This window comes from Empidonax traillii, unplaced genomic scaffold (genome assembly GCF_003031625.1).
Source record: "Empidonax traillii isolate 1590-97213 ecotype Southwest subspecies unplaced genomic scaffold, ASM303162v1 scaffold74:size2480735, whole genome shotgun sequence".
NCBI lineage: Eukaryota > Metazoa > Chordata > Aves > Passeriformes > Tyrannidae > Empidonax > Empidonax traillii.
Genome location: NW_020955267.1, coordinates 1,902,316 through 1,916,706, shown reverse-complemented (window position 1 = coordinate 1,916,706; position 14,391 = coordinate 1,902,316). Strand labels below are relative to the sequence as shown.

General features: G+C 52.8%; 1 protein-coding gene across 3 annotated transcripts; it reads right to left on the bottom strand.

The window, feature by feature from the left end:
• Positions 1–241: 241 nt before the first annotated feature.
• On the bottom strand, positions 242–6,001 carry EIF2B2 (eukaryotic translation initiation factor 2B subunit beta). Of its 3 annotated transcripts, none has more exons than XM_027880789.1 (8): positions 5,824–6,001; positions 5,150–5,270; positions 4,473–4,621; positions 3,602–3,765; positions 3,223–3,318; positions 2,223–2,360; positions 1,514–1,580; positions 242–733 (listed from the first exon to the last, which is right to left on the bottom strand). In XM_027880789.1, the coding sequence occupies exons 1-8, from the start codon at positions 5,978–5,980 to the stop codon at positions 576–578; spliced, it is 1,050 nt and encodes a 349-aa protein (XP_027736590.1). In that variant the 5' UTR covers positions 5,981–6,001; the 3' UTR covers positions 242–575. The 3 variants fall into 3 exon arrangements, with proteins under 3 accessions (XP_027736590.1, XP_027736592.1, XP_027736591.1); XM_027880790.1 differs by lacking the exon at positions 242–733 and adding an exon at positions 1,214–1,353 and having other exon boundaries at positions 1,465–1,580; positions 5,824–5,980; XM_027880791.1 differs by lacking the exon at positions 2,223–2,360 and having other exon boundaries at positions 5,824–5,980.
• Between the last annotated feature and the right edge of the window lie 8,390 nt (positions 6,002–14,391).

Below are 14,391 nucleotides of genomic sequence, written 5' to 3'. Positions count from 1 at the left end.
GCTGCTTTCTCCAGCTCCTCTGAGTTTGCACTCTTGAGTGAGAGATTTATAAATCACAGTATATCCCCAAAGAAGTAATTAAATACTTAAATATACATTTTGAAGACAGCTGCTGATGTATTCTTATTCCTGTCACGTTTGCATGTGGAAGCACACCATAAAGCCTGCTGCTACATCATAGGTGCAGGCAACTCACTGCACTGGTAAAACTCCTGCTAGTTAAACAGACAAAACAACTGCATATGGAAAATGTGCTTAACAGTGAGATCACTGTAAACAGCCTTTATTGCAGCATACTTTGAAGTAACAGCTTAGCTGCCCCAGACTTACACATATGCCTTGCTTCAAAATCAAAGCAGCTTAGCAGCTCCACATGGTTTCTAACACAGCACAGAGATCAAAATCCGTACATGAGCTCTGCCTTCTGCTGCTTTTGGGTAGGAAGGACATTGCTGAGCAAATGCCCCACTGCTTTCCCACAGCAACCTGTCTTTGCAACATACACTTTAATTAGCTGTTGTATCTTTCTAAAGAGAAAGATGGGAAGAGTCTGGAGATTAACATGCTTCACAGTATTAGAGTTCATAGTCATCTGGATGGTAGAGCTCGCTCATGAGGCGGTAGATGTAAGAAGGTGCATTACCCCCAATGTTGGAAATGAAGAGAGTAATGAGCTCTGGAGGGACATAGTCAAACACTGGGCAGTGAACATTGATCTTTGCCAGGATCTCCCCTGTAAAATGAATAGCACCAATATTAGACAAAGCAACTCAAAGTACATTTAGCCTTCTGCACATCTTCCTGAGCCCTTAAACAAACTGACTACTATGCACATGCCATTCTGAAGTTATTATTTAAAGAAATGCTCACAAAAAAGTGGTGCCAAGTCTGGTATCTTCATTTCAAAAGTTGCTGTAACATAGAAATGGGGCTTTGAAAGAGAGTTTGCTATCTGAAAATGGGCTTGGGTGCTGATGCCTTTCTAAAGATGGTGCTTGTGTGGGAAGCCCATTGCAGAGATACTGGGTTTCAAGAAGTTAACACTTGTAGGAGAGAACGGAAGCTGCCCTCAGTGTTGCGCATCTGCCCTCTCCCACAGAAAACTGGCACCTGCCTGGCATCACTATCACCATCCTGTAATAAAACAGTGACTATTTTGGAGCAGAAGCAAAAACTGCAAAGACAGTGTTCAAAAGAAATTCTTTTTCTGCACTTTCTGCAATAGAAAGTTACTTACAAAATTAGATGGTTTCCAGCACTTTTCTCTGCTAAGGACAATAGGAAAGGATTTTCTGTCCTGAGTTATAGGACAGTCTTACACTTAATTTTTATGTGAGTTACTAAAAAAAAAAACACAAAAAAAACCACAAAAACAAAAAAAAAACACCAACCACAACAACAAAAAAACCAAACCAAACCAAAAAAAACCCACGACAACAACAACAACAACACACCACAACACCAAACTATAGCCTGAAGCAGCTTGACCAGACATATGAAAAAGAATCAGTACCTTCTGTGAATGGCAGCACTTCCTGCGGTGACACAAACTTGTGGAATGAATCTTCTTCATTAGGGAACTAAAGAAGAAAGAGTACAGGAAGGTCAGGAAAAAAAACAACCTACCTGATTATCCTAGTGAAGACAGGTCCTAGCACTGGGAAGAACTAATGGGAGAGGAAGATGACTTGCCAGGTGATATTACATTTATTTACAGTAATTACATAGTGTCTATGTCTAGAACCTCTCTAATGTCTACAGGTGAAATGTTTTTCCTTGGAGATTTCAGAGCCTTCTGCAAAGCCCAGGGAACTGGTACAGTGACTTCCTCAGTCTGCAACTTTATCTGACAATATTGAAAAAGTACTGAGTGTAAGAAACAGTTTTGAGCATCTCATTCTACCTCCTCTGCCTTTCAGCACTAATGATATAAACTGAAATATGTAGTGGTTGAGGAAAAATAAGTATGGTGATGTCGGTCTCTAGTAGGCAGTGATCTGCATCCTTATACCCAGTGCTCTGCTTTGCACATGGGGCAGAAGAGGAAGCTTCAAGGAGATCCTGAGGTGTGCCAGATTTGTGTGAGGATCTCCTGTCTGAAATAACAGTGCCAGATGGGGGAGATGGCTCATTAATCAGCCTTGACAGACAGTGCTTTCCACCCTAAGCTCCCACAAGTAAAAGCCCCTGCAGGTGTGGTCCTGAAGAGCTGCTGTACTTACCTGTGGTGAAAGCTTGAACATGGGAGCACACACGATGAGCGGAGTGGAGTGGTGTTTAGCTGCCAGTGCCAGAGTGTGTGTCCCACTCACAGCAATCAGGGCACCATTGGCCAGGATTGTCTTTGTACCAATGATGACCTTAAAAGGGCAAATCAGCATTAGAAGATAGCATGTTCCACGGCAAAGTGGGGAAGGAATACTTCTTGCCTTGGACCCTGACAGATGAGCTGGAGGAGGAGTGTGTCAGAACAGCCAGCCAGCCAAAGGCTGGAGTTACAGGGCAGCTGGATGCCTGATCTGTTTCATCTGGCACTGGCTCTGCACTGAGATGTTCCTCTCTAACAAGAACATGACTCCAGCACGGCAAAGCCAGCACACAGAACTTCAGAGGACAAACGTATGTTCAATTGCAGGGAACACAAAGCAGAAACTGGGCTTTGGTCCCTGTTGTTCTACAAGCCTACAAAGTAAACTTTGTACAAGTAATTTGACTGCTTGCAGTAAAATGGGAATAATGTAAAGCAGCTTAAAATATATAGATATGAATTAATGTGGCTAGATTTTAATGTTACAAGTACTTTTTTTTTTACTTTGGGGTGCCACATCTTCATCTCTATAGAAGTACAGAACAGGTCTGTTCAAAAAGACATCCTTCACCAGGGTGATTCCCTCCACTAGCCATCTTGTGTTCCAGGCAAGGGGGAGTTCTTCCCTTTGGAAATGCTGCTTTTTGTTCCATCTTCTTTAAAAATTGAGGTTAATTCTTTGAGGTTCTCTTGTAACTGTTCTGCCTGTTAGCCACAAAGCCAGACAAACCTATCACCATGCAGTCCATATCATACTAACTTAGGGTTCCAGACAATCTCCACCCCAGCTGTAAACAGGGACTATTACAATTTTGAGTCTTCACAAACTTATCCATCCCTGCTGAGACTCGCATTTAGGAGGCATTAAGCACTCAACCTGCCATTAATCCCTGCTCCAATGAAGCTCTCCTTACCTTGTTTACTCGAGACATGACAGCAAAAATAGCTGCATCACTCATGACAGTAGTCTCAATATTCTCTTTAGATAGTCGGACAGCCATTTCATGGCCCTAAAAAGAGGGAGAATCCAATTGATCCCTGGGACATAGCTCCTGCGGTGCATTTGTCATGATAGCAGCACTCAGTTCTTGTCTGAATTGCAAAAATACCAAGCAATGGAACACAAATACAGCCCTCTGACTGAAGGATGCTGGGGTAGGATAACAAGCTGTTTCCAGCCTCTCCACTGCAAAGGAACTTCCATAATATTCAGCTTGCCTCTAGGGACAAGCTTTTAGTAAGAATGCGCAGGACAACGTGGTGCCTGGAGAAGACAGCCAGCCCAGGCCTTACCTGGCAGAACGGTGCACACTCTGCCACGATCACCTGGAACTTCCGCTTGCGGGCAGCTTCCTTCAGGAAGGCCTCAACGGTGCGCGAGTAGCCGATGGTCATGATCACCTCGTTGGAGTGGATGTGCTCCAGCGCCTGCATCGCGATGTTATCGGTGGTGCCCTCTGCAACAAAAGGAAGACGTGAGTGGAAAAGCAACACTTGTGCTGCTAGAACTGTCCTCCAACAAGGTAATTTTTCACTAGAACCATGTTATGAGCACTAGTAGAGCAGGAGCAGCCTTTCTCCCCATTCTTTTTGCCAGGGGAGAGGGACCAAGAAGCTGGCCCTTGAATGCCCCGTGCTTCCTAGCTACGCATAGAAATAGTTCTATTGAAACTCTGTCATGAGGGGAGTGGATTACTCCAGATAACCACCATGCCCATGGCACTTCAACAGTTTTGCAGTTCAATAGCAAGGCAACCTGGACCTCAGAAGGAGACTCAAGTGCTTGATCTGTCACAACTATCACAGATAAAGAAAAATGTATCACGGTGCTTTGTGACAAGGGTCAGGTTATATGTGCAAAGGGATTAAGTTCAACCTTGGCATATTTTTTACACTCTTCTTCAGACGACTTAAGACTTCCCAGAGGACCAAGAGCACAGGCCAACAGCCCCCCATGCTATTCCCTCCACAATGTTCCACCCATCTCCCTGTAAAGTAGAGGACTTAGTTTCTAAGTCCTGGTAGCAGCAGGGCTTAGGTCCCTTAGTTCCTTCAGATTAAGCCTCCCATATCCTTGCTGTTTTCTTTCCACCTAGAGAAGGGGGAAGCATCAGTCCCATCCCATAAGAAGCTCCTCTCAGGAGCAGTTCAGACTCATCCATACCTAGCTCTATCAGCATCTCATTAATAGCTTCAATAACATTAGCTCTGAGGGAGGGATAAGGGGTTCTGAAATCCTCGCTCAGTCCTCCAGAAGTCAGGAGTTTGTGCAGGGATTCTTGCTGATCACTTTCCTCGCTGCGCCCATGAAGCCTGTGGAGAGAAGCAGCTCTTCAGCCTCATGAAAGAGTGCAGGGCCATGGCCAGGCTGAGCAATGTCTCCACAGCACACCTGGATGTGAGGAGACAGGAAGGAAAGCCACACAGAAGAGGGACACCACACCAATAAGCTTCCCTAGCTGTCCAGGCAGAGAGACACTCAAATCTCTGCCAAAAAGTGCTGCCTTAATTCATGTGCAAACACTGCTGTCCACAGATGAGACGCAGGCTCGAGGCTACTGCTCCAGCAGGATGGACCCTCCCGGGAACAGGAGAGAACAGCCCAAGGTCAGACTGTTCTCATGCACCCACAACACATACACCAAGTGGTTTCTATAGGGGAAATGTCATCAGCCACACTGGCTTGCCTTTGATGTTAAACTTGCTAAATCCCTCTCTAAGAAAGAGGGGAGAAGGGAGTGATGGAAACTAATGCGGTTTCACAGAAGTAACTGAACATATTGCATGGGAGTGCTGTTCTGGGCTTCTAGAGAGATACTGGCAGCAAGAGGGGCACTTCACCTGCCATACTCCTCACGAATGACCTTCAGTACTCGTCGCACCATGTTGCCCACAGTTGTCTCTGACGGCTGGGCTGCCGTCATCCTCTGGCCCTCTGTCCGGATCAGATCCATGAGCTCCCCTGGAAGAGAGGAGGGCCTTGCTCATCGCTGCCCAGAGCAAACCCACGCAAGCATCAAACCAGCGCACCTCCTCAACATCCCAAGGCCAGCGGCTGCTCCGGCACGGGCACCTCAGCACCGGAAACAGCAAGGAGCCCCTCACAGAGATGCTCGTCCCAAGGCGGGTTCTGGAGTAGGAATCGCCTGGACACAATATGGACTTAGGGAAGACCATAAGCAGTGCATTTAGTGAAAGAGAAAACCACGTGCTGCTGGAAAGGTCCGTGCTCGGACTGATGCCGCTGGAAAAGCCAGGCAGGAGCGACGCAGCTCCTCAGGCAATGCCGCTCGGGAGCACAGCGGGCTGCGATGGGCCGCGCGGCGGCACGACAAGCACTGGGAACCCACTGGCCGCTGCCAGCGAGGCTCCAGTTCCTGGGGGTGCAGCATGGGCCCTACCCCGACCTCGCTGCTCCCTCCGCACAGGCAGCCGCGACCGGGGCGCCGGGCCCCGCAGCAGCTCCCCCGCCACTGCCCTCCCGCCGCCAGGCCCTGCCGCCACCCGGCCCTCACCGGCCCGGCTCCATCGCCCGTGTCCGACGATCTTGCGCAGCAGCGACAGCGTCTGCCGAGCCGTGTCCTCGGAGCGCGGCCGCTCCCCGCCGCGCCGCAGCCGCGCCGCGAACGCCTCGATCTGCTCCGACAGCTCCGGGCCGGCGGCGCCCGGCATGGCGGCCACCTATCCGCTTCCGCCTCGCCACCGCCCCATTGGCAGGGCTGCCGAGGTAGGCCCGCCCTCCGGCGGCGACCAGCCAATGAGCGGCGGCGCTGCCGTTCCCCGGGAAAGGGGCGGGGCCGGGGCCGCGGGCAGTGCCCGCCCTGAGGAATTTGCTTTGGACCGGGCGGCGAGCGGGGGTGAAGAGCCAAAGCAAACCGGCTGGGAAAGGCGCAGTTCCTGGCAGTCCAATTGTTCTTGCTGGCAGAGCCAGAACCGGCCCTGGATAAGGCAGGAATGTAGCTCCTTTGTGTCTGGTTCCTGGAGCAATGTGTTCAGGGAACAGGCAGGAGCCGTGGAATAATTCTCATTGCGGTATTGCTTTACTCTGTGGCTCAGATCTGTGTCCTGTTGTTTTAGATTAGGAAATCAAAGCAAACTGGCTTATGCTGGAAGCTTTCAGCAGTTGCTTCATGCAGAGGCCTGTGGGGCCTTGGGTGTTCCTCACATCTTTTTCATGCTTGTCTGGTTCCTTTAGGACTCGCCCTACAGCCAGCTGCCATCCAGCGACTGTTGGGTCCCCAGCATGATACAGACAGCTGGTGTGCTGGCTCTTCAGGACTTAATACAGGTGATTTGTTGTCCGAAACCTTAGATGGACTGAGAGTCCTTCCAGACCTCTCTCCTCCTCCTCCTTCCTCAAGTGCCCCTGTGTTCCTGGAAGCCAAAGTACCCGCCAGCCTGGAAAAGGAAGCTCACCACGTCCCCCCAACACCTGGCAAAAGGCTACGCTTCCGGGTTTGGCTGGATGTGCTTGTGGGGGGCTGCGGCCCTGACTGGGATTCAGAATTTCCCTCCATGAAGAGATTGTCTCGTCCTTTGCCCCAGGAGAGTCAGTGGATGATGACAGGGTTTGCCCAGCTATTGTCTGTGCTATGCTGACTGGGCACGTCCTGGTTCCCTGATGCCTTCTCTCCCTCTTCCTTTAAGTGTCTGTTTTCTTCCATCACATGTAAATCAAAGGCTCCCTGCAGCACGGCCTGCCTAACTCTGCATCTGTGTGGGGAAACCCCATCCCCCTTTGCCCCTCTGCACAGCCATATTGCAGGTAGGGCAGCTGCCTGCTGCTGCCCCTGGCTGTGCCCATGCAGTGCTGTGTGCCAACTGCCTTGGTGAGCAGAAACAGCTCCCACACATGCACCCAGGGACTGGGACACGCAGCGAATTAGCAAAAAAAAACAAACCAAAAAACAACATTGCATTGGAGCTTTCTTTTGTTTACTTATCTTGCTAGTAAACAGAGCAGTTCTTGGAGATTAGGCAGGACGGAGAAGAGGAAGGGAAACTGGGCCCTGAGGTTACGACCTCCTTGTGGGTGCTGGGCTGTTTTACATTCCCTGTTCCAGTCCCAGTAACTATTATGGGACAGTTTCTTCCCACCGCCTTGCCAGGCTGCAGAGCTTTTCCCCTGTTTGTGCTGTTCCCTACAGCACTTTCTGCCGGGCACTGCTGCCGCAGCTGGCATAAGACAGCTGGCAGCCTGGTGTCCCTTGAGGGGCAGAGTCCTGTACTTAGTCTGCTGCCTTGTGTTTCATGAATGAAAGCCTCTGAATGGGGATTTCAGGAGCTGTTAGCCCTGCATAGCTGAGCTGAGCCAGAACCTGGGGCTCTCTGGAGAGCTGAAAGGCAGACTCCAGTCTGCTTAGAAGGACCATGGCTACAAGACATCTGGTTGTCATTAGCCAGCAGCTACTGTCAAGACCCAGTTAGACAAGGAGTGCCCAGGAGGACTGAAAATGGAAGTGAGAAGGAGGAGTGGCAGCAAAGGCAGTGCAGGGAGTGTGGGGCAAGTGGAGAAGGCAGCTGGAAAGATGCATGTTGGTGTCCTGGTGTGCTCTGCTAAAAATCTTGCTGCCTTGTAGGCTGTTCTGGCCACTGTGGCAGAAGCATTTGTGGGGTGTGCATCTGGGGGCAGCTGGAAGGAGTCTCACCTGGTGGTCCACAGCTGCTGAGTGTTTCAGAGCGAGACGCCGCCTCCGCTGCTGCGGCCACAGACACAGCCTCTTCCACAGCGCACCCTCCTTCCCTTCCTGGGTGTACCCAGGACTTTGGGGCAGAGCTGATGGCTTCAGCTTCCAAGCTGGTGCATGAGCAAGCAAGGAGGCTGACGCAACTGCAGACGGTGCTGGTGCTGGGGACAAAAGAGCTGAGTAGGGGATGAGCTGGCTGGATGAGCATAGCAGCATGTTTTATGGGCCTGCAGTGGGGCTGAAAACTGTCTCACCCCCTTGGAGAGGTGCCAGCCTACCCAAGACAGAATCCTGCTCTGTACCATCAGAGATGGCTGCTGGAGACACTGCTTTCCTCCACCCAGTGAATTCTGCATCCCTGGCGGCTTAATGTCATCCCCCAAGTGCTTGTGTGAGGGCTGGGTAGAGCCTGGGAGCACTGGAACATCATGTACTGGGAGGCTGTTTGGATTAGAAACTCTCAGCGGGTAAGTGGGATGGATGAAATGCCAGGGAGGGGAATCAGTTTCCTGAACTCTAGTAATTGGACTCGTCTGCAACACCAGGGTAAGCAAAGTGAGCTGCTCACGCTCAGCACAGGCGAAGGGAAGGAGCCAGGAGGGGAGAGCCAGCCGAGCCACAGTCCAGCAGGAGCAACAGTGCAGGCTATCAGCACAGCACGGACTGTGAAGACCAGATGGGCAACCCAGGATGAAGCAGCGTTACTACTAGGTGCCTAAGCCACTTGCTGAGCACAAGTGACTGAGTTAAGAATGTCGCACTTCATTGGAGTGGGGGGAACATGAAGCACAGTCTAAGAAGGATGCACAAAGGTACCTTTGGTGTGACATGATTGCTCTTTGCAAAGTACATGCTCAAACACCTGAGAAAATAACAAGTCAAGCGCAAAGCTCTTGCAGCCACCTCTGTAAAGGTAGGAGTGAATGTGCTGAAGGGCTGAGAGAGCCCAAAGTAGTGTTTTCGGCAAGCTATGGGGAGAAAGTAGGTCACTTAGTCAGTGAAGGGGATGAAAATGATGAGCTGAACTAAGCGTGGAATGCATGTTTAAAGCTCAAGCTTCTAGGAAAAGAAGACAAAACCCCCAAACAAACAGCTAGTGATCAAATGCAGGTACGTGAATAGCTGGAAAGCTGAGCTCTGTGGCTCTGCAGGCGCACGCACACGTTGTCTGAGTCATCAACAGTTTTGGCATGCTTGAAATTCGCATCTGAGACTGCAGGTACCAGGACACGTGTTCTGCTGGTCTCTGCTGATGACCCTGGTAACAACTGTCTCCTAAACTGGTCATCCTCTAGAAAGCCTGTCTGCCATAACCGCCTGGGTGGCCAAGAAGAAACAGGCAGGGCTTGCTTTGGGGAATAGCAGGATGGATTTAGTGCCTCAGGTTAGTGAAGGATTTGATGCAGCTTCTTGCTTGGCTGCCCGCGTGTACGTGCGCTTGTCTCTGCCTGGAAAACAGCTGCTGTCTCATCCTCACGTTAGCACAGCACCCACAAGCAGGCTGAGCCCATAGCCAGACCCTTGCAAATACTAATGGAGTCCACAATCCTCATGGAAAATGAGTAGGCGGTTCTGAATTCAGCCTAGGAACCATCTCTCCTGCCAGCAAGTTTGCAATTTGCACCCCACTCCTTTTAGGAGCCTTAAAAATAGAGAGCAAGGCTGGGAAAGCAGGAAGGTTTTTCTAGGGCTTGTTGTGGAAGCAGCCCAGGCTGGCCTGCGTCTCGCCCTTCCCGGCCCCCGGGAGAGGCATGGGAAGCTGGCGTCCGAATGCTTGCCCTGGATGTGGAGCCTCACTCGTCGGCTCATTCATCTGTAGCAGTTGCCCAGGTCCCCTCTTGGGATGCAGGCAGCTGGAGGCAGCCAGTTCAAAGGCCAGGCTGGTCAGGAAGAGATGAGGGAAGTGTGGGAAGTCACTGCATGTCATGTAGGAAAATAAACCCCAACAAGGGATGAGGGAGCATGATACAGAGCTGGGCGGGAGGTGCTGTCCTCAGCATCACTAGCAGTGTGCTGGGCTTTCATACCCCGAAAAGGTGTTGGCTTTGCTCAGTGCCACCAAAGGCACAAGCACTCAGAAAGCTCAGTGGCATCGTGCAGGTGTTGGCTGTGGCTCTGTCACTGCTCAGAGGATAGATATATGGCAGGCTGACTGGGCCACAGAGGAGGTGATGCTGGGGGCCCATCCCTCCAGGCTGGCTTTGGAGAAGTCCCGGAGCAAACCTGGTGCAGCTGCAGGAAGCCAAGCCCTTGGGGTGAGACGAAGTGTGGCCTGGATGCTTCGTGGTCACCAAGGGGGTCCGTGACACCAGCAGTCTGGGCTGCTTCCTGGTCACCAGCCAGCTCTCTGCAGTTCCTCTGCTCACGCGCTCCCGGCACTGCAGCTGGCCCTGGGCTCGCTTTGCTCATTGTCTGCTGCGGGTGATGGCAGCTATTCAGAGGCTGCCAGGTTCCAGGGAAAGGGAGAGATGAGCCACTCCTCCACCCACGTTCTGGGAAAGCCTCTGGGATGAAGCCCTGCCGATGCACACGTTCGTTTCTCAGCTAGGAGAGCGTGCTGTGGAGCCTGTATCCCCCTCTGTCCACATCCCACATCCCTCTTATCAGCACGCATGATGCTGGGGAGCAGAGCTTGGAAGCAGCCCTGGCTGCTGCCCCATCCCACACAATAGTGGAGTCTGCTGCTCCCCGTCTCCTTGCCTGTTTGCCTTCCAGAGCCAGGCAGAGTCTTGCCATCACTATTATTTTGCTTTGTGTCAATATTATGACAGCTAAAAGCAGGAGAACTGCATCCACATGATAAGCAGCCAGAAGCTCTGGGTTGGGTGTGGATCGGGTTCCAGTTTGGCAGGGGAGAAAAGTGCCTGGCAGCCCCTGCCCACTGGCTGGCTGGGCCAGGAGAGCTGGGAGCTGAGGGGCAGCAGCAGAGCAGCAGGCAGTTCATGCCTGTGTTTTCTCCTCTCCATTCAGTGCTCACTGCCCTTTTCCCAGGGTAGATGAAACATGATAAATGTGCAGAATATGCTTGCTTCTCTGGTGGAAAAAAGCCCCTCTATCTGTTTCCTGGGGAGAGGGCTGCTCTGCTCCCACTGGGAGAGTCTCACCCGTCCCGCAGTTACCATACCCTGTGCCTCCCACCCCGTACAGGCACGGGGTGTTCCATCCCTGCCAGTGGCAGAAGGTCACACACACTACTACATCAGTCTGTCCTGGCCACAGCCTTGTTTTTCCCAAACAGCATTCTGCAGCTGCTGGAGAATAATTCCTGCAGGCTTTCTGGGGTTTGGAGGCTCAGGTCCCACGTGGGGCTTCAGGAGAGGAGCTTGGGCAGAACAGGGTGAGCTGTGCTGTGGGTGCTGTGTCACTGTGGACTCTCGGCAGCTCATGTGCAAGGGGCTGTTGTTTTTGCACCGTGACTGCGCTCGCTGTTGGGGCTGCTGACAGAACACTTACCTGTAGGCACCCACGTGTGCTTGGGGCTGCAGTTTGGCTCCTCACCCTGCTCCTGGGATGTGCTTTCCTGCAGACACCCATAGTCTGGCCAGTCCCTGCCGCATGTGGCTGCCCAGCCCCTGGGCACTGAGCATGGGTGCCCAGCAGGGTGTGCTCCCTAGTCCCCTCCCCACATCAGGCACAGCTGACTGATGGCTGGGCTGGGAGGTGGCCTGTGGTCATTAACCCTCCCATCCACTGCTGGCATTGCTTTGCCATCTGCCCACAGCTTTGCCCTGGTGGGAAGGCACTCTGTCCCCTGCCCCGGCTCAGTCTCATCCCTGAACTAAGCCTGCACTGAAAGTAGAAGTGCAAAGCTGAGCAGTACTGGGTCTGCCAACACTGACCTGTGCTTGGAGCACTGGCTGGATGAGGGCCACGGCTTCCCAGGGCTTGGATGTTGCAATCTCAAGGACCTCTCCTCCTTGGTGGCATTGTCCCTGTCCCCATGGGGGATTTAAGTCATGCCTGGAAGCAGCATCCAGGCTTGCCATGGGTTCCCATTGCCCAGGTCCTCTGCCTTGAGTGCTCTCAGGTAGCCCTGGTGCCCATACCATGCCCCTCCGAATCTCTTGTATGACCTAGGCCAGCCCCCAGTGCTGGTGATCCATGGGGACCAAACCCTGCTGTCCCAAGGCACAGGACTGGACTGTCAGGTGCCTGTGGTTTTGGTTGTGGGTCCCCAGGGAGGCTGAACTCCCCTCCCCAGGAACCAAAACAAACACCAGAGTTCCTGCCACGTGCGGCCGGGGCTGACTAAGGCCGGACGCTTCCGTCTGCCGCGGGCAGCAGTGGCCGGGGCTGCGAGCCACCACCATTGGGTGCACGGCACAGCCCATTTCCCCCTATTGTCATCCTCCCCCTCAGCAAACACATCCCCCTGTGCACCTGGGCTGGGAGAGGCACTGACGACACCGTGGCCAGCCGCCAGGGATGAGAGATGTGATGCCGAGGGCATCTCGTGGAGTCGGAGCTGCTGCAGCACAGCTCTGAGAAGTCCTTAAGGGCCCAGGTAGGTTGTTTGCAAGTTGTTTCCTTGAGGAGCAGCAATGACCATCCAGGGGTTACTGGAGAACCCCGCGTTTCCCAGAAGTCAGCAGCAGTCTCCTGGCAGAGAGAGAGTTGTCCAGAGGCTAGGGCTGGGGAAGCCCCTGCCAGACCATTCCCATCTTCATTCTCACTCTCAAATGCAGGTACAAACAGCTCCAAGCCTCCAGTCTCAAGCCCATCTGTCTTCCACCTTGCATCCCCACTGCAGAGACACAAGCTGCAGATCATTGATCTGGTTTATCTCAGCATTAGCCATCGGACCAAGCCACTGATAGTAGAGCTTACGAGAGTCTCTTAGGAGAGATCAGGGCCAGGGAAAGCAATCAAATGAAACAGCAAGGGGGAGACATGGGTGCTGTGGGATAAAGGGTAGGTGCGAGGAGCCCAGTGCCTTAAAACCTTGTGCTGCTTTGACCTTGGGAGTGCATTCACAGTGCAGAACGTAAGTAGCTGCTGGAGGGGCTCTTGCCCACTGGGGTCAGCTGCAGAGAGGGTGGCTGTGCCAAGTGCTGGAGCACAGAGGGTTTGGCACTTCCCTTGACAGAAGCCTAAAGCTTTGATGAGACTGATTCTGGTGTCCTAAATAGCAGCAGAACAAAAATAATGCCCTGAGGATTTCAGAGGTGTTCTCTGAGGGCTTCAGGGGTGATGCAGGAGATCCTTAAGCCTACAGTCAGCTTAAGAGTGACTCAGGGACAAGTTTTTGTTGGGCTCTTGCCAAAGGTGGGATTTTGCAGGGGATAAGATGCACACAAAGGGGTTTTGATGCTGAAATGGGTCTGTTTTATGGAAAAGGTGACTCAGAGGGACCTCACCTGCGATGCACAGGGTGAGGTTTTGCAGGGCAGAGCAGCTGCCTGCTCTGGGCTCCTTCAGTGGTCATGGGCAGCCAGGGGTCCTGCTCTTGCCCCTTACCCAGAAGATGTAGGCAGCATGGAGGTGACCCTGTTCCCTGGCAGGGATGTGCCATGGCATGCTTGCAGCTGGGTGCCAGGACTGGCCTTCCCCACGGGCAGCCAGGGTTCACCGGCAGCAAGGAGCCACAGCAAGCTCTGTGAGCAGGGCAGGGAGGTGGCACAGACAAGCAGTGGCATATTCAAGGCAATGCTCTCATCCAGCAGTGGGGCTCACTGCAGGGGAGGCATCTGCTCTTTAAGGAAATGTCTCTATTTGCCTTATGTCCCTGGCTGTCTCTTGAGCCTCCTCTGTCCCTTGTTCCCAAAGCGCGTAACGCTGCTCCCCAGAGCCGGGTGGGAGGCGGTGTGAGGGACATGCCGGGACATTTATAGCACCGACCTCCAGCCCTATCCTGCAGCTGGGGAGGGGCAGGTTTGGCCTCAGGGACGGAGCATGGTGAAGGGGAAAGCAAGCAATTGTGGCCCTAGCCAGCTGGATGTTTCTCCCATAGGCAGGAGGATGTTGCTGGTCACAGGTTACCAGTGTCCAAATATTATTTCTCTTCTCCTGTCTCTGTTCCATGCTGCCTAGAAAGTGGATGCTCATCCCAGGAATGTAAACTCTGCCCAAGGCCTCTGAGGAAACAGCTTCAGACCAGGAACAGGATTGCACTCGGCAATTAAGGGTTGGTCTCCCCAGCCACAGGGCTCCTAGGGGAGAGCCCTTTGCTCCAGCGCCAGAGGCTGGCCTTGTGTCTGAGAGGTGGCCCCAAGGGACCTTCCTGCAAGGACAGGCGTGAGGCCCCGTGTGGTCACGGTCTTTGCAATAACAGGATTCTGTCTGTCCAGCGAGTTGGCAGCAGCTGCTGCTCAGGGCGGCCTCTGCTCTTGGGTGGGAGGAAATGCTCCCTTCACCCCCATCTCACAGCTATCCCTGTGGAAGGTGTGTGTGGGGGGG

Coding starts and splice junctions, on each gene's coding strand:
- EIF2B2 (XM_027880789.1), bottom strand. CDS start 5,980: ATGCCGGGCGCCGCCGGCCCGGAGCTGTCGGAGCAGATCGAGGCGTTC. Junction 3,319..3,601: donor AGTGTGCACCGTTCTGCCAG/GTAAGGCCTGGG, acceptor CCCTCTTTTTAG/GGCCATGAAATGGCTGTCCG. Junction 2,361..3,222: donor TCATGTCTCGAGTAAACAAG/GTAAGGAGAGCT, acceptor TGCCCTTTTAAG/GTCATCATTGGTACAAAGAC.